At 41.6% G+C, this 19,641-nt stretch overlaps 1 protein-coding gene across 4 annotated transcripts in view; it reads left to right on the top strand.

Annotated features, from left to right (window-relative positions):
- The window catches only part of DENND1A (DENN domain containing 1A), a 1,239,075-nt gene that overhangs the window by 718,347 nt on the left and 501,087 nt on the right, over nt 1-19,641 (top strand). For all 4 annotated transcript variants that reach the window (XM_040324851.1, XM_040324852.1, XM_040324854.1 and 1 more), the window contains exon 12: nt 2,774-2,875. In XM_040324851.1, the coding sequence (XP_040180785.1) occupies nt 2,774-2,875 (102 nt within the window). The remainder of the gene's footprint in view (nt 1-2,773; nt 2,876-19,641) is intronic.

The raw sequence follows: 19,641 nt of genomic DNA, 5'->3' as shown, positions 1-19,641 counted from the left end.
CATTGGATCTAAAGTGGGTTGCTTGAAGTAGGAGGATTTGAGTGCAGAGTTTGTGAAGATGACCAATGGGATAGCAGTATCTAACAAGGGGTGAGTCTTATCGTAATAACTTAACCTGTTTGAGGGAGATAAAAGAAGATTAGCAGTGTCCCAACATAACTAGGAACAGGGGGAACTTTACAGGTTAGGAACAAAGACAAATTGTTGGTGTTGGCGTTTTTACGACTCCAATGTAATTGTGCTAATATCTTTTTGATACTATGATCTAAACAAATAAATTAATAATTTCTATGGAAATCATTTGCTAGTCTTTTCTATCATAATCTCGCTGGTAAAAAAAAAATTGAGGGATCTTCCATTCAATCTTTAATGAATCGGGGTGCGCAGCACTTTCAACTCTCACATATGTGTTATCTATTCTATATCCTGGTAATATATTAGCTGTTCAATCTGCAAGGTATGTTCGTGCAGAATAGCCTCACGTGAGTTTAGTGTGGAAATTGTATCTTCCACTGTGTGCTCGACATCTTCCAGCCTGTTGGTGACATCCCTGCTCAGTTCTGAGATTTTTTTGTTTGTATGAATGCTCAAGCCTTTTGACACAGGCTTCAAAATCATGTCTGGTTGGCCTCCATTTCCCAACTGGTGTAGGAGAGCTGTGAGTCAGGAGAAGGGCAGCCTGAGGGGACTAAGCCACGCTCTGACTCTGGAGGGGATCAGGTGTGCTGTCTGTTCCTCATGTGGGAAGATGAGTGCTGTGAAGCTGAGCACTGTGAGGCAGCATGGGAGCCTGAGGACCGGGACGATGCCATCTTGGATGAGGGGGGGCCATTCTGACTCGACCCCAAACGAGTGAAAATCTGTAAATCTCCCCTTCCTTGTGCTGGTCGGGGTTCTTGTGGCCCTCTCCCCCACCTTTCCGCCCCATTACCGACCTGCAGGGCTGTTGTAGGGGCGCCGGGAGCCGTAGATTGCCTGGTGTGTGCAGGAGCCAAGGAAGGAAGTGTCCTATGTCTCCATGTGCTCGGACACACCCCTTCATAGCTGAAATAATAAAATGCAACAAAAAATATACAAAAATACCACAGTTCTCTGGAAGGAAGAGGGAGCTTTCAGACTAGCAGCAGCTAAGAACACTGAACTGACCTAATCAATCAGCTACACTGGTTACAGCGAGCACAGCCAGATTTGCCTGACACAACAAATGCAGCCACGCTGGTTACAATGAGGCAAGCCAAAACCATCTAACAAAAACACACACAGCTCCACTGTGAGCCAGCACCAACATAGGAGGGTGCTACATAGACTATATATATATATATATATATATATATATATATATATACCCACAGTTTTTTTAAATTATTTATTTAACTTTTTAGTCAGAGAACTATGAAATATTGCTTATGGAAATCGTTTTAATTTTGTAGCCAGTGTGTGGAGTTTGATTATTTTATTGCTCTTTCCAACCAGCATGCATTTTAATCAGTCTGTTGTTCTAGGATTGTCCATCTATACATCCCTGTTGGCAGCAGGTCCTCCAAATAATCCAATAACTTAAGCCGCATACACACGACCATTTTTATGTCCTAGAAAAAACAATGTTTTTTTCGACGTGATTCTTGTCAAGCCTGCCTTGCATACACACGATCGTGAAGAAAAAGCGCGGTGACGTACAACGGCACTATAAAGGAGAAGTTCCATTCAGATGGCACCACCCTTTGGGCTGCTTTTGCTGATTTTGTGTTAGTAAAAGTTTGGTGAGAGACGATTCACGCTGTTCAGTCTTTGTGCTTTTCAGTCTGTTACAGCGTGACAAATGAGCTATCTCCATTACAAACGCTAGTTTTTCCAGAACAAGTGCTCCTGTCTCATAACTTGAAAAACGATGCAAAAATTTAGAGCATGCTCTAAATTTTTATTGGCCATTTTTCATGTCGAGAAAAATACTCTGGAGCCTACACACGATCGTTTTTAATGACCATTTAAAAAAATTGAATTTTTCACGTCATGAAAAACGGTCATGTGTACGCGGCATCAGATATAGATATTTTCCATTTCAACAATGCAGTCCTCCTAAACCTTACGTCTCTATCCAGAATATGATATCACAAATAACTGCTTAATCATCTCTTGAACTCAGCAAGAGCATGTGTCCCTACCATGTGGAAGCAACAATCCCCTCCTACAGTTATACAATAGTTTGCCAGAGTGAATAATATACAGATTATACTGCTAGATGGTTCTACTGGGAACAGTTTCTATTGTCTGATGAATACTTACAATACTGAGTATATTTTGGATATATTCCATTATCCTTTACTAGGGGAGGCCCAGCATCAGAAGTATTCTTTGGTTCTACCTTATTTTTTTGTTTTCAATTTGTTCTTCTGTTTTTCTTTTAAACAACTAAAAAAAGTGGTGAGCATCGGACTTGCTTGCTAGGGGCAATACACCCCTGCTAGGGGTTAAGAAAATGGCAATTGATGCTCTTTGTATCAGTATTTAATCATTGTCATTCCCTGTTTATACACTGGATTTTGACTATGTGTGTTGATACTGACTGTCAGATGCAGAGCTTCTTGGCACTGTGTTAATCTCTGGTGTACACCTATAAATGAAAATATAAACAATTAAAAAGTCTGTTGGTTGGTGATATTATTAGATTGAGGTAAATGTACATCGAGAACTGTATTGTGATAGGTAAAGCAATAAAGCATTTCATTTTGGAGAATATATTTTTTGTTCAGCTTATTTCCTTGTTTGATTTCAGAAAGTAAAAGGTATGAACCTGGAAGATATAATAATTCTGAATGTAGATACAAACACCTTGGAGACTCCATTTGATGACCTTCAGAATTTACCAAGTGAAGTGGTAAGTAGCAGTTAGTTGCAAGTTAGTTTTTACCTACTTTTTACCTTAGAGTAAAAGTTTCCACTACAAATTTGCTTGTAGTCTTAGGCCCCTTTCACATGTGCGGACCGTATGTCTGCATTTTCATCCATTTGTTGCGGATGAAAACGGGACATACATTGGTTCCTCTGTGATTGCGGGTGTCAGCGGATGATCATCCGCTGACACCTGTAATCACCCGCCTCCGCAAAGCTCTGATTTTGCGGATGGAAGAAAATCATATTTTTCTTCCGTCTGGCGGATCGGATCGGGTGAACACAGACATAAGGTCTGTGTTCATCTGATCCCCCCCATAGGGGAGAGCGGAGGAAAGACAGGGCGGTCCCTGCACAGTGTGCGGGGACCGCCCTGTCAGCCGACGGCTCAGCGGGGATTTTGCAGAGGATCCCCGCTGAGCTGACGGACACACGGAGGCCGATCATTACTGATCCGCCCCGTGTGAAAGAGCCCTTAAAGTTGATAACATAAATGTTATTAAAGCATAACTATAGTGCATTGATGTTCACCTTAGGCACCTGGCACACTGTTTGTTTGAAAAAAAAAACATGGTAAAAGTGCGTGTTTTTGCAGTGTTTTCTGGGAAAACCTGTGAAACTTGGACATGTGACAAACACAAAAAAAGGCAAAGACTCAATGCAGATGCATTTTTGGTGTGTTTTCTATAGCATTCAATCAGAGATGGGTTTTTGGTGTGCTTTTGAAAAATTGTTTAGCTGCAGTAGTAATTTGTAGAAGAAGTTTAAAATGATGATAGGTCAAGTGCCACTGCAGAGTCTAAGGTTAAGTGGATATCAAAGAGCTTAGAGGGCATCTCAAAGATTTCTGACCAAAACATTCTAGCTCCGGGGAAATCCCACCAAATGTAGAGATTTGTACCTTCAACACTACAGCCTCAGAAGCAATGGGGAGAGTGCTGTGGGAGAAATTTAACAATCCTGGCTGGGACCAAATACCATTTGGTTAACACTTTAAAGTTGGTTTCAAGAGCTACAAGAGAAGATTTGGTTGCCTGCCAAATGTGCGACCAGTGGATATTTTGTTGCGGGTGGTCCATTGTTGTTGGGGGGTCTATTGTTGCCAGCTGCAGGGGATCTATTTTACATGTCATTATTAACAAATTCCATAACCACAAAATTATACTTTGTTCTGTGTTCTCTAAAAGGGAGGTACTGGTAGGTGGGTAGGGGATGGAACCAAGCAATGGTGCTCTGAGGTGGGTATGGGCGGAGACAAGGGGTGAGTCAAAAAGTGGGAGTTCCAGCACCTATTCTCTGAAAAAGAAAGCCCTGGATATGGTGTATGGCCCAGGAAAACGGTAGGCTATCTTGTAATTGATTTTGAAAAGTTGATGACAAAGAGACGTTAAGTGGCATTGATTTTTTGGGCTTGATAATGAGGCCTAAAACACCAAAATCATCATGTCTGGAGAAGTTTGGGGGCAGAGATAAGCAGAGAAGACATACAAACTAAGGCCCGGATTCACAAACAGTGGCGCATATTTATGCCGCCGTAGCGTATCTTCTTTACGCTACGCCGACGCAGCGCAGAGAGGCACGCACTGGATTCACAAAGCCAGTGCTGCCAAATCTGCGCTGGGTTTCCTAGGCGTAAGCAGGCGTATGTGGAAGTGGGCGTGAGCCATGCAAATGAGGCGTGACCCCATGCATATGATGGGCTGAGTCTCAGACAGATACGTATAATGAACGGCACATGCGCCGTCCCGTGGACGCATCCCAGTACGCATGCTCAGAACCACGTCGGAACTACTCCCTAAGATACTCCGGATCACTGCCTACGGCGTGAACGTAACCTACGCCTAGTCATATTCACGTCCTACGTAAAATACGTTGGCTTGTGTTCCCTTTGCATGGATGCTGCTGAGTTACACCTCCTTTATGGGGCATAACTTTACACCGGACGTATGACTTTACGCGCACTGCGTCGGACGGACGGACGTTCATGAATCGGCGTATCTCCCTAATTTGCATAGAAAATCAATGGGAGTGAATCCGGGCCATAGACATTGTCCATGAAGAGACAGAGCTTATGGTGATAAGGACTTTAATGTTGGGGTCCAAACAAATTAGAACGATTAAGGGTTCCATGGCAAGAGCAGAGAGTAATGGTAAAAGGGGACACCCTTGGCAGGTACCTCTTACTATAGGGAGAAGGTCAGAGCGATAACCTGCATATTGCTCATACACCTTGAGATTGGAGTATAAAGAAGACAATGTGTATCGAAACCCCAACGACAAATTAAGATAAAGCCAGGAGACCATATCAAAGGTCTTACGTCTATCTAATGAAATAAAAGAGGATGGGATACCTTGTGTACCGGCAGCATGGGCTAAAAGTGTTGACCGGCAGATATTTTCTCCTGCCTGATGGGAGGGTATAACGCCAACTTGATCCCTATGTATTAGAGAGCCAATGATTAGATTGAGACAATTAGATAAAACTTTAGCTAGTAGCTTAATATTAAGATAGGTGTACAAAGCAAGGTCCATAAAGACACAGATGAGCGAGTTTGGGGTGGTGGAAATCGACTGGTCTGACCTCAACCCGATAGAACACCTTTTGGGATGAAAAAGCCAGACCTTCTCGCCCACATCAGTGACTGACCTCACAAATGCATTTCTGGTTAAACATTCTCATAGACACACTCCTAAACCTTGTGAACCGCCTTTCCAGAAGAGCTGAAGCTGTTATAGCTGCAAAGGGTGAGCCAACTCAATATTGAATCCTACATACTAAGACTGGAATGCCATTAAATTTCAAGGGCAGGTAAAGGCAGGCATCCCAATACTTTTGGTAATACAGTGTGTGTATGTATGTACAGTGCCTTGCAAAAGTATTCACTTAGCATTGTTCATGTTTTGTTGCCTTACAATCTGCAATTAATATGGATTGTTTGAGGATTTGCATCATTTAATTTACAGAACATGCCCTCAAACTGTTCCAGATAGGACAAAATAACATAACGAGTGTATAACTATTCACCCCCCTTAAGTCAATACTTTGAAGAGCCACCTTTTGCGGCTATCACAGCTCCAAGTCGCTTTGGATAAATCTCTATGAGCTTGCCACCTCTTACCACTGGGATTTTTGCCCATTCCTCCTTGAAAAACTGTTCCAGCTCCTTCAAGTTGGATGGTTTGCTCTTGTGAACAGCAATCTTTAAGTCTGACCACAGATTTTCTATTGGATTGAGGTCTGGGCTTTGCCTAGGCCATTCCAACACATTTAAATATTTCCCCTTCAACCACTCAAGTGTTGCTTTAGCAGTGTGTTTGGGGTCATTGTTCTGCTGGAAGGTGAACCTCCATCCCAGCCTCAAATCACACAGGGTGGTACAGGTTTTACTCAATAATATCTCTGTATTTAGCACCATCCATCTTTGCCTCAACTCTGACCAGTTTCCCAGTCCCGACTGCTGAAAAACAGTGGTGTTTTTCGGGTGATGTGATGTGTTGGGTTTGCACCAGACTGAGTCTCCCACATGCCTTTTCGCAAAATCAAAATGTGCCATTTTGTTTTTTGCTGAAAATAATGGCTTTCTTCTGACCACTCTGCCATAAAGCCCAACTCTGTGGAGTGTACGGCTTATTGTCATCCACACAGGTGGACATCATTTTACTAATTATGTGATTTCTAAAGGTAATTGGTTGCATCAGAGCTTTTTATGAGCTTCATACGCATATTTCTGAAAAATAGTTTTTTTTTCTAATTTTACTTCACCAAAAAAACCTTGAAAAAAAACCTTGAACTAAAAGCTGTAATGTAAAAAGCCAAGGGTTTCTCAGGTTCACTAACCCCTGTGTAGTTACCTTTGGCAACCAAAGCATCTGAGATTAACACCACGTCCTTCCGTTTAACCTTAGTAGAAATTTTCCACAATGGATTACTAAAATCAATATTGTCAGTGTCATTAAGACTTCTTGTCCACTTGTTTGCTAAGCCAGTGTCTATGAAGGGACCACCTACAGGCAAGCAGTTACTCACTATGGAGCCTTCCCACAGTTTCACATCGCCCCATGTTGTCAAACCCTCTAATAGCTGTCCTACCAACAAACATTCTTCAAATTTTTGTACACCAATCTCTTTAACCATTTCAATGTCCTTTGGTACCTCAACCAATACCTCTGAGCTGTCCAAAAGTGCTCTAGAGTGCCTCTCATACACCACATCAGTAGGAAGCAAATCAGCACACTGTGAGACAGCATTCAATATGGGTTTACACACTTTCTCGTTACAGTTACCAACACTGTTATTTCCTGTCAAAGTGCCTCAGGGTACCTCAAACTGCACCTCTTTGCGAGTGATGGACATAATTCCCACTACTGCCACGTCTGTTCCAAGCCCTTCCTTTACAAGAGTTCTAGCGGGTGAGACGGTACATGAACCATATACTTTAAGGAAAGAGGGGAGTGGAGGCGCCAACTGTAATATTCCTAATGTTTCTAGATAATTTAAGTATAATATGTATACTCACAGGTTCACTTGCCAATGAAGTCCATCAAGGATGGGGGTGTCCTTAGGTCTATAGATGCCGGTCTGCAGGCTCTAGTGTTGTTTCCCTGGCTTCTCAGCAGTATCGCATACAGGAATTTCGACGCTGTCCAGTGTGGAACACAGAAGCTACAGTGATGTCACACTGCACGGCAGGTTGGCAGACAAACAAGAGGTGGGGAGTGTAACAGGATATGCGCTCGGGGCTCACAGCTCCTTCTACTTGCCTGTTTGCTCTCAGGAGGAGATACGCCGGCGTAATTTTAAATTTCCTGCGTCATATCTTTGTTTTGTATCTTCAAAACAAGATACAACGGCATCTCGAGACGATCCGACAGGCGTACGTCTTAGTACGCCGTCGGATCTAAGATGCAATATTTTGGCGGCCGCTAGGTGGCGTTTCCGTCGAATTCCGCGTTGAGTATGCAAATTAGGCAATCCACGAACGTACGTCCGGCGCATTTTTTACGTTGTTTGCGTTTGGCTTTTTCCGGCGTATAGTTAAAGCTACTGTTATGAGGCGTACTCAATGTTAAGTATGGCCGTCGTTCCCGCCTCGCATTTTACATTTTTTTCAATGTTTGCGTAAGTCGTTCGCGAATAGGTATTTGCGTAGAATGATGTCACCGTCGTGAGCATTGGCTTGTTCCGGGTTAATTTCGAGCATGCGCACTGGGATACCCCCATGGACGGCGCATGCGCAGTTAAAAAAAACCGACGTTTACGTCGGGTCACAACGTATTTAAATAAAACACGCCCCCATCACAGAGGTTTGAATGTCGCGCCATTACGCCACCAAAGATACACTACGCCGCCGTAACTTACGGCGCGGATTCTTTGTGGATTTGAAAAAAAAAGTAAGTTACGGCGGCGTAGTGTATCTTAGATACGCTACGCCCGGCGGATAAATGTGCCGATGTACGTGGATCTGCCCCATAGTTTAGAAAAAACTATGTCCACACCGTTGTCATTTTTCTTGTGGGCATTGTGAAGTCTTGGATGGGGAGTGATAATTGGGTAGCGCACCGCATCCTGGGAAATGATGACACGCATTTCCCAGGAGCATTAGAGGGAGATGATGTCAGAATCCTAGGTGATTCCAAAGGCAGATTGTGTGGAACCGCATAGCAACAGGCATTTCCAGATGAGTAGCATTATTTTTTTCTTTTTTAGGTCTTATGAGCACAATAATGAAAAAAACATTTTGGGATGGAAACTCCACTTTAAATATAGTATTTGGAAATGTGACTGACTGTTTACATGTTAAATGTGAAAATCAGAGGTGTTCTGTCACATTAGCAGCCATGTAAGGTCAGCAGGTTTGCTGCTGCTTTTAAAATTTAACATCTAAACAGTCCGTCGGATTTCCAAATACTGTATTTAAACATATAAGCTCTGTTTTGTGTTGAAAATAACTGTGGAATCTAAAACTCAGGTGGGTGTAACAAGATGTCTGCTTGCCCCCTTCACACTCTATATTTACTGTGCATGAGTGTGGGGTGTAGCAAGATGGCGGCGACTGAACATCACTTCCGGAGCAATCTGTGATGGGGAGCCGAATGTGACAAGACACCCGCTCCAACACAGGGAGTCCTCGTGAGATTTCCAGGGACAACTTTGCAGCCTTTTTAATCTCAATAGTGAGCAACACATTATACTCATTTTTACCACTTGTCTTTTTGCTACTCAATACTCTGCCTGAAGGCAAGTCCTTATCAGTTTGATCGGGGTGACTCTGAGGGGCTGCAAAGAGGTATTGGGTTACTCTGATGGGCTGCAGATAGGTATCCAAGTACTCTGATGAGTTGCAGATGGGTACTCAGGTACTCAGATGGGCTTGAGATAGGTACTCAGGTACTCTGATTGACTGCAGATAGGTACTTTGGCACTTTGATGGGCTGCAAGTAGGTATTCTGATGGGCTGGAGACAAGTACTCGGGTACTCTAAAAGGGCTTGGAATAGGTACTCACATACTCTGGACTGCAGATAGGTATTTGGGTTCTCTCGGGCTGTATATAGGTACTCAGGTACTCTGGGCTGTAGATAGGTACTTGAGTACTCTGGGCTGCAGATAGGTACTCTGAACAGCAGATTGGTACTCGGGTACTATGGGCTGCAGATAGGTACACTGGGCTGGAGACAGGTCCTCCTTATTTTGGGGCAATCTGGGGACTTTGTTTTGCATTGTGTTTGGTAACTCACTGTTACCAGATCTCTTCCTCACACTGGATCAGTGTGTGAGGAGGAGAACCCAGTAATGGTGATTTATGGCGCTTGCTCACATTTGTGACCAGCTGTATCCCGCGGGACAAACCTCACCCCTATTTGCTGTGCTGCGGGGGTGTGCACGAGCAGCAAAAATCGTATGACGCCCGGGGTGGGGGGGGGGGGGGGTTTCCTGCTGGTGTCATTTTACAATGCACCGGTAGGGAAGTGGTTAAAGAAGCCCTCCTATATTTATTTAATCAGTGTATTTGGCTTTTTGTCTGGATACAATTGTGTATATATTATTAATAAAAAGGCTATCTTTTTTCATATCACATATAAATATTTAAATGACTAAATATTACATTGCATTTTCCTAGGTGTATAGGTAGCTTGTATCCTGTTATGTCAGCATTCTTTTATTTCAAGGCCTTTTTATTCTCCCCCAGTTTCCCAGGCAAATTGTAGAATAACTTAACATTAATCAGCCTCCTATGTTTCTGCATATTTTTATTGTGCTCTCATGTGAGCTGGCACTTTATTTTGTAATGTACTCCAGAAAATGGAGTAAAGGATGCTGCTGCTGAAATGCGTATCATTTGCTAGGACAAAGTTGGAACACTTTGCTTGTGGTTGTATTGATGTCATCAACTACTGAAGTGTACTTAATTAAGGGATCAAAGCAGAGGTACATGGACTACAGAATTTAAAGACCAGGGAAGGTAACAACTCTTTGATATATCACATGCTGTGTTTCAGAGGGGAGGGATTTCGTCTATAGTAATCAGCTGCTGTTTCAAATTAGTTTGTCCTTTAGAATAAATGATTGCCTATTATTTACATTTATTTTTTATTGTTTGCATCAAGCTTACCCCAGCTTTCATAACTTGTTACATAGTGAAATTATTACATTAGGCTGGAACTTTCTGTATGTTTTACCCATACCTGTACATATAATATAGATACCTGGCAACTTTATTATACTTGACCCATTGTCATCCAATGGTTTTCTTATTTTTATTCTGATGGAAATGTTTGACTTGATTGGAAGTTTGTAATTCTGGATTTGCTGCACAAGCCTTTTTTTCTATTTAATCACATTTTTAGTAAAAGATTAAACAATAAATTGAAAGTTGCTGTGTGCAGTTATTGTAAAGGATCTTTAAAAAAAATAAAAGTAACTAACATGTTTTGACTGCAGCCCTGATCCTTCTCTTCGAGGCCCCCCGCTGGCGCTGTGGGCTCCTCCTCCTCTGTGTGCCACCTTAGGAAGCCGCTTTTGGCACATATAGCGTGGCCCAGATCCACCTCCTTCTCCTTCATTACTGGATTGCACAACATACACTATATTGCCAAAAGTAATGGGATGCCTGCCTTTACACGCACAGGAACTTTAATGGCATCCATGTCTTAGTCTGTAGGGTTCAACATTGATTTGCCCCACCCTTTGCTCTTATAGCTATAACAGTAAAGCTGTAACAACTTCAACTCTTCTGGGAAGGCTGTCCACAAGGTTTAGGATTGTGTCTTTAAGAATGTTTGACCATTCTTCTGGAAGCACATTTGTGAGGTCAGGCACTGATGTAGACGAGAGAACCTGGCTCATAGTCTGTGCTCAAATTCATCCCAAAGGTGTTCTATTGGGCTGAGATCAGGACTTTGTGCAGGCCAGTCAAGTTCCTCCACCCCAATCTCACTTATCCATGTCTTTATGGACCTGGATTTGTGCACTGGTGCTCAGTCATGTTGGAACAAGAGAGTATGAACTTGTCCAAAATGTCTTGTTATGCTCAGACCTTAAGAGTTCCCTTCTCTGGAACTAAGGGGTCAGGCCCAACCCCTGAAAAACAACCCCAAACCATAATCCCCCCTCCACCAAATTATTTGGACCAGTGCACAAAGCAAGGTCCATAAAGACATGGGTAAGCAGGTTTGGGGTGGAGGAACTTCACTGATCTGCACAGAGTCCTGACCTCAACCGGATAGAACACCTTTGAAATAAAAAAAGATTGGGACTTTAAATGAATCAGTGTGCTGATGGGGGTAAAAAATGAAATAAACCAATTGAAAGTAGTATGCATGTATTAAATAGATAAAATATCTACACAGTAAAAACAGGTAGTGTGTACAGTGACCAAGATTTACATCATAATACAAATGTTAACACATAACAATGGATTTGTTCAATTCAATCAATAAATGTAGACACATAATAACTGGGTAGCACACAACAAAAAATTGTAACATAACTTATGAACGAGTCATTAAATTGGTTGATCAGAATAAAATCCCATGAGCGCATATAGCTACATCTTTGTAAGCCCGACGCAGTGGTTTGTGTATAAAAAACACTCCTCGGGGCAGATGAGATGGGATGTCTGGAATAACAGAGTAAAAAATAATCAAAATATTAAACAAACTTCCACCAGAAAAGGTGAAAAGTCAGTTAAGGTTACTTACAAGGTGTGCCACATAGTGATGTATGTGAAAAATATGGAACCAAAAGGCTGTCCGTCCTGGGAGCTGAAGTGGCAAAGGGTCACAGAGCGACATCACGGTATATTACGTGATTTTGTGCAGCCGAGCCAACTTGCCACAGTAAAACTGCGGCGGGCAGTCGGCAAGAGGTTAACAAACAACTGTCTGTTTTGACAAATAGGTTGTTCATTTATTGCTTGGAAAATTTAAATTTTGCATGGATTACAGTTAAAAAATCTCCAGTGAGCTATGTGCTTTTTCAGCTAATTCATATCTTTCCTTTAATTTGTTTAATAAAATATAAATATATGTCAAATAATTAAAATAAAATGCATGTAAAAATGTTTTAATAGAAAAACATAATAGTTGTAAAGTAAAAAAAAAAAATCACCTTAATGCAATCTATGCATTAAGGTGAACAAACATCTAAAGCTGCCGCGCCCCCCCGAGCCCCCGTTATTCTTACCTGACCCTTCGAAAGTCCCGCGTTTGGTCCCGAGATCCTCCTCGCCGCTCAGCCTGGCTGCTGATTGGCTAGAGCAGATGGATTGAGAGCAGCGCAGCCATTGGCTGGCGCTGCTGTCAATCACAACCAGTGACGCGGCACGCCAAGGGGCGGGGCCGAGTGATACAGTGAGCGGCCCGCAATTACTCACCACCATGCGAGCTCTCTCGCATGACTGTGGTCAGTACTTGCGGGGAGGACCAGAGACAGCCGCAGAGGGACCCCAGAAGACGTGGATCGGGGCAACTCTGTGCAAAACGAACTGCACAGTCGAGGTAAGTATAACATGTTTGTTATTTTAAAGGAAAAATGTTTTTCCTTTACTAACCCTTTAATATTGCATTAAAAAAAAAAAACACAATCTCAATGAATTCAGTCCCATGAGTAAAGTTTATATGTCTGCTTGTATTCTGTGACTTTCTACCATATACATGTAAACACAATTCAAGTAAGGTTGATGGTGTGAAGATCATTTAACAACACATAGTGCAGAAAGATGGGTGAGACTCCTCCTTGAAGTTAATATTTGCCACCGCCACCTCTTGCTAAATATTGGCTTACTAGATAGGATGGACTTCCGAAAGGCAGAGGTCAGAGTGTGCTTTGTATGGTACAAACCCTATACTGGATAATAGAAGCCACCTGCACCATCTTTTCTCTGATCTTTTATTCAAATGATGCTTGTGGTATTTCCTGAAAATGAAAAAAAAGAATAGCACAGATCATTTAAAAGGAAAAAATGCATTTCAAATTACCAATACAAGAATGGCACACAATTCCACAAGTAATATCTATGCCACAAGTAATATGTTTACTTAAATTCATGCAAATCAATAATTGTTTACTTATACATGTAAATGTTATTGTAAGCAATAACCACACTTTCTTTTAAATTGCTGAAAATTTACTAATTTGAAGCCAAATGTATTACTTCTAAAGTTTAACGTAGTCACAAGTTGTGAATAATAAGAACACTAGTAGACACTGCTATGTTTTATATTTAATGTATGAAAGTTACTGCCCTAAATCCCTGTATTCCTAAGTGGAAATTAAACTCCTCATTTATTTCCAATACATTCTTTACTTTAGGGGGCATTACAATGTATTTTATTTTTATTCTAACAATAATGCTTACCCATGAAGTTGTGGAAAAAATATCATAGCAATTACATAAAGAAAATTACAATACATTAGTATGACAGTGTAACATTTTAAGCAATTGGGTTTAAACATTTTTTTTAAAAAAAACATCCATGTATAATAACCCTACTCTCCTTTTTCCTTTACAACCTGTTTGCTGTTCTCTGAGCTGGTAGAAGGTGCAGAGGTCTTGGATGGTTTGTGTAGCCCCCTGCGATGAGCAGTTCTTGTTACTCCTCTGGGGAACATTTTCAGCCACAGGATAATGGGATAACTGTCTGCAGTCTTAATTTGATTTGGAAGAAGAAGTGATTGCCCTCTAAGAGGCACACATGGACTCTAGCTTTCTTGTTAATGGAAGAGGACAGCCTTTTGAACATTTCATAGACATGTACTTTATTTTTTTTTGTTTGCAATTTCTAAAAGCATAGTATTTCTCTAAAGCGGTTCATCTGTAGATTACATCACATTTAATTTATCTGAGCTGACACCACTAAGTAACCAGTAATGAATCATCGTGGTTTTCTGTTTCTGTGTTACAAACTATAAAAAAAGAATTTATGGAAATGAAAAATAGGTTATTGCCAAACATGACCAATCAGACTCTGTGTGTTATCCTCCTGGATATCAAAATGTGAAAAATTATTAGTATATAGGGGGATGGTCTTTTTCATGGACAATGAGACACTTACACATATTTAATTCTTCTGGCATGCCATGGCGAGCTTCCAGGCTATACAACTAGCCAGTGCCCCAGGAAGACATCAGACTCCACCCTATCCTCTGTAGAGAGGGGCCAGATTTCACCCAGTAATCTCACTGCTCATTACAGGAGGCCTCCTACTTCCTCCTTCAGGTGCCCACTCTATTGTGACTTCTCAGTCCTAAAAATACTGAGCGCTTGGTGTAGCGAGTTCTGTTTCACTGCTGCACACATTACTTGTAAAATGAATTAAAACTGTGCTTCTAATGATCTTTCTATAGCAGTGGCTGCTGGTGGGTTTTTTTTGTGAGGGGGCAAACTACTACCCATCCCCCAAGTGGCACCCACCCCCCACTGTTTGCCGGCTCGGCTCCAAGTCCTCTGATCCATGGCAGCTTCCAGCTCCTCCCCTCCTCCTCCTAGGCGTCCAGTAGGATCACCTGTGCTTTCAGCCAATCGATGACCAGTGTCAAAACTCGCTTCCTGATTGGCCAGGAGGAGAATCAGTGTTACAACAGTGGATATTAATTTGCTGTTGTAACACACCTGGGTGGGCTCGGAGCACACTCTCCACAACCTGAACCCATCCAATATTGAAGGTGGCAATGGACTGGGGTGGGGGGACAGAGCATGTACACCCTTATTGGATGGGCCACCCCTGTTCTATAGAATAACCCAGCTGCTGTATTAAATATCTACTTCTATAAGATGTAATATACAACACTAAATAAACTCAATTCGTAACCTCCCTATAGCAGTCTTTTGAGTGCAGAACCTAGGTCGGTGCTATATATATAAAAAAAAAAAGGAACCTTTAAAAATGATACAATGCATGCATGTGTAAACATCACTCGTAATGAACCTAGTGCCTTTGAATAGAGTGCAAACACAGCTATACCCTACTTAGTGTGTGCAAATATCATAAAAAAAGTGCAAATCCAACAAATAATATTTCATTCTGTGCAAAATTCCACAAATAATGTGAAATAAAACAAAAACTTAACGTGATCAGTGTATACCAAAAATGCTTGAGTACAATCAAATTACTTACTGTATGTCCCACTTTGTAGTGCATTCAACCACTCCAAACATAAATCAATGCTGATAAATTATATAATATGGCCCCATATAAATTCCAGTGTTTTCACTTACCAAGTACATTCTCAAATCACACTGTGACTCCTCCACCCAATAGTCCATAAACTCACCAGACTTTAGTATTCTTAATACTAAATGTGTTTTTCATGCTTTTTGCTATATAAAATAGAAATAATGCAATCTTCCTTCATAATATATATATATATATATATATATATATATATATATATATATATATATATATATATATATATATATATATATATATATACAGGGAGTGCAGAATTATTAGGCAAGTTGTATTTTTGAGGATTAATTTTCTTATTGAACAACAACCATGTTCTCAATGAACCCAAACAACTCATTAATATCAAAGCTGAATATCTTTGGAAGTAGTTTTTAGTTTGTTTTTAGTTTTAGCTATTTTAGGGGGATATCTGTGTGTGCAGGTGACTATTACTGTGCATAATTATTAGGCAACTTAACAAAAAAAAAATATATACCCATTTCAATTATTTATTTTTACCAGTGAAACCAATATAACATCTCAACATTCACAAATATACATTTCTGGCATTCAAAAACAAAACGAAAACAAATCAGTGACCAATATAGCCACCTTTCTTTGCAAGGACACTCAAAAGCCTGCCATCCATGGATTCTGTCAGTGTTTTGATCTGTTCACCATCAACATTGCATGCAGCAGCAACCACAGCCTCCCAGACACTGTTCAGAGAGGTGTACTGTTTTCCCTCCTTGTAAATCTCACATTTGATGATGGACCACAGGTTCTCAATGGGGTTCAGATCAGGTGAACAAGGATGCCATGTCATTAGTTTTTCTTCTTTTATACCCTTTCTTGCCAGCCACGCTGTGGAGTACTTGGACGCGTGTGATGGAGCATTGTCCTGCATGAAAATCATGTTTTTCTTGAAGGATGCGCACTGCTTCCTGTACCACTGCTTGAAGAAGGTGTCTTCCAGAAACTGGCAGTAGGACTGGGAGTTGAGCTTGACTCCATCCTCAACCCAAAAAGGCCCCACAAGCTCATCTTTGATGATACCAGCCCAAACCAGTACTCCACCTCCACCTTGCTGGTGTCTGAGTCGGACTGGAGCTCTCTGCCCTTTACCAATCCAGCCACGGGCCCATCCATCTGGCCCATCAAGACTCACTCTCATTTCATCAGTCCATAAAACCTTAGAAAAATCAGTCTTGAGATATTTCTTGGCCCAGTCTTGACGTTTCAGCTTGTGTGTCTTGTTCAGTGGTGGTCGTCTTTCAGCCTTTCTTACCTTGGCCATGTCTCTGAGTATTGCACACCTTGTGCTTTTGGGCACTCCAGTGATGTTGCAGCTCTGAAATATGGCCAAACTGGTGGCAAGTGGCATCTTGGCAGCTGCACGCTTGACTTTTCTCAGTTCATGGGCAGTTATTTTGCGCCTTGGTTTTTCCACACGCTTCTTGCGACCCTGTTGACTATTTTGAATGAAACGCTTGATTGTTCGATGATCACGCTTCAGAAGCTTTGCAATTTTAAGAGTGCTGCATCCCTCTGCAAGATATCTCACTATTTTTTACTTTTCTGAGCCTGTCAAGTCCTTCTTTTGACCCATTTTGCCAAAGGAAAGGAAGTTGACTAATAATTATGCACACCTGATATAGGGTGTTGATGTCATTAGACCACACCCCTTCTCATTATAGAGATGCACATCACCTAATATGCTTAATTGGTAGTAGGCTTTCGAGCCTATACAGCTTGGAGTAAGACAACATGCATAAAGAGGATGATGTGGTCAAAATACTAATTTGCCTAATAATTCTGCACTCCCTGTATACACACACTATATTACCAAAAGTATTGGGACACCTGCCTTTACACACAAATTAACTTTAATGGCATCCCAAACTTAGTCTGTAGGGTTTAATATTGAGTTGGCCCACCCTTTGCAGCTTCAACTCTTCTGGTTTAGCGGTGTGTCTATTGGAATGTTTGACCATTCTTCCAGTAGCGCATTTTTGAGGTCAGGCACTGATGTGGACGAGCAGGCCTTGCTCGCAGTCTCCGCTCTAATTCAACCCAGAGGTGTTCTCTCAGGTTGGTTTGTGCACTGGTCCAAATCATTTGGTGGAGGGGGGATTATGGTGTGGGGTTGTTTTTCAGGGGTTGGGCTTGGCTTTGGCATGCCAAGACATTTTGGACAATTTCATGCTCCCAACTTTGTGGGAACAGTGTTCTAACATGACTGCACACTAGTTCACAAAGCAAGGTCCATAAAGGTATGGATGAGCGAGTTTGAGGTGGAAGAACTTGATTGGCCTACAAAGAGTCCTGACCTCAACCTGATAGAACATCTTTGGGATGAATTAGAGTGTAGACCTCGAGCCAGGCCTTCTCGTCCATATGAGTGCCTAACCTCACAAATGTGCCTTTGGAAGAATGGTCAAGCATTCCCATAGACACACTCCTAAACCTTGTCCTCTGCCTTCCCAGAAGAGTTGAAGCTGTTATAGCTGCAAAGGGTGGGTCAACCTAATATTGAACACTACAGATGCCATTAAAGTTCATATGCATGTAAAGGTAGGCATCACAATACGTTTGCTAATATAGTGTATATACAGTATAACAAGCAGAAGACAAAATATCCATATTATAAAAACTTTTTTTATTTATTGAATCCACATTTAAATTGTATCAAACTCTTGTTTGTTGGTGCCAACCCAGGCTCCTAGGTATTACAGGTGTAATCTATTGTTGAGGTAGGGTATAGCTGTATTTGCACCTCATTCAAAAAAATGCTATCGGGAGCTTACAGATTGAGTTTATTTAGCTCTGTATATCATACATATAGCAACCAGTTCTTGGTAATGTCACTGTTGTGCCATATTTTCTCCACTTGATGACTGTCTTCACTGTATTCCATGGTATATCTAACGCCTTGGAAATTATTTTGGACCCTTCTTCTGACTGATACCTTTTAACAATGTGATCCCTCTGATGCTCTGTAGGCTCTCTGCGAACCATGGCTTTTGCTGTAGGATGTGACTAAGAAAATGTCAGGAAAGACCTATTAGAGACGCTGAACCTTATTAATCAGAGGCACTTTAAATGATGGCAGGTGTGTACTGACTCCTATTTAACATGACTTAGAATGTGTTTCAGTTTCAGCTTCCTCCATAAATGCTCTATAGGCTTAAGGTCTGGAGACTGACTAGGCCATTCCATGACCTTAATGTGCTTCTTCTTGAGCCACTTCTTTGTTGCCTTGGCAGTATGTTTTTGCTCATTGTCACACTGGAACACCCATCCACAACCCATCTTCAGTGTTCTGACTGAGGGAAGAAGGCTCTTATCCAAGATTTTACAATACATGGCCCCGTCCATTGGCCCCTCAATTCAGCAAAGTCGGCCTGCACCTTTAGCAGAGAAATGGCCCCAAAGCATCATGCTTCCAACTCTGTGCTTGACTGTAGGGATGGTGTGCTTAGGGTCATGGTCACCATTTTTTTTCTTCCAAACATGGCAAGTCAAGTTAATGCCAAATAGCTACATTTTGGCCTCATCTGACCACAACACTTTTTCCCAATCCTTCACTGAATCATTTAGATGTTTATTGGTATGACTGTACATATGCCTTCTTGAGGAGGGGGACTCACCATATTTGGAGGAAGAAACATGCCTCCATCCCTACCGTCAAGCACAGAGGTGGAAACATTATGCTTTGGGGATGTTTCTCTGCTAAAGGTAAAAACTGACTTTACCGCATTAAGGGGCCAATGGATGGGGCCATTTATTGTAAAATCATGAATGCAAACCTTCTTCCCTCAGTCAGGACACTGAAGATGGGTGTTCCAGCATGACAATGACCCAAAACATACTACCAAGGCAACAATGGAGTGGCTCAAGAAGAAGCACATTAAGGTCATGGAATGGCCTAGTCAGTCTCTAGACCTTAAGTCTATAGAAAATGTATGTAGTGAGCTGAAACTTCAAGTTTCCAAGAAAGTGTGCACGGCCTCTTATAACTGGGGATGTAGCAGAATTAAGCCAGAACACTGAAGATAGGTCATGGATAGGTATTTTAGCA

This window comes from Rana temporaria, chromosome 9, assembly GCF_905171775.1.
Source record: "Rana temporaria chromosome 9, aRanTem1.1, whole genome shotgun sequence".
NCBI lineage: Eukaryota > Metazoa > Chordata > Amphibia > Anura > Ranidae > Rana > Rana temporaria.
Note: the sequence above shows the minus strand (reverse complement) of the source record. Positions and strands in the feature narration are given on the sequence as shown.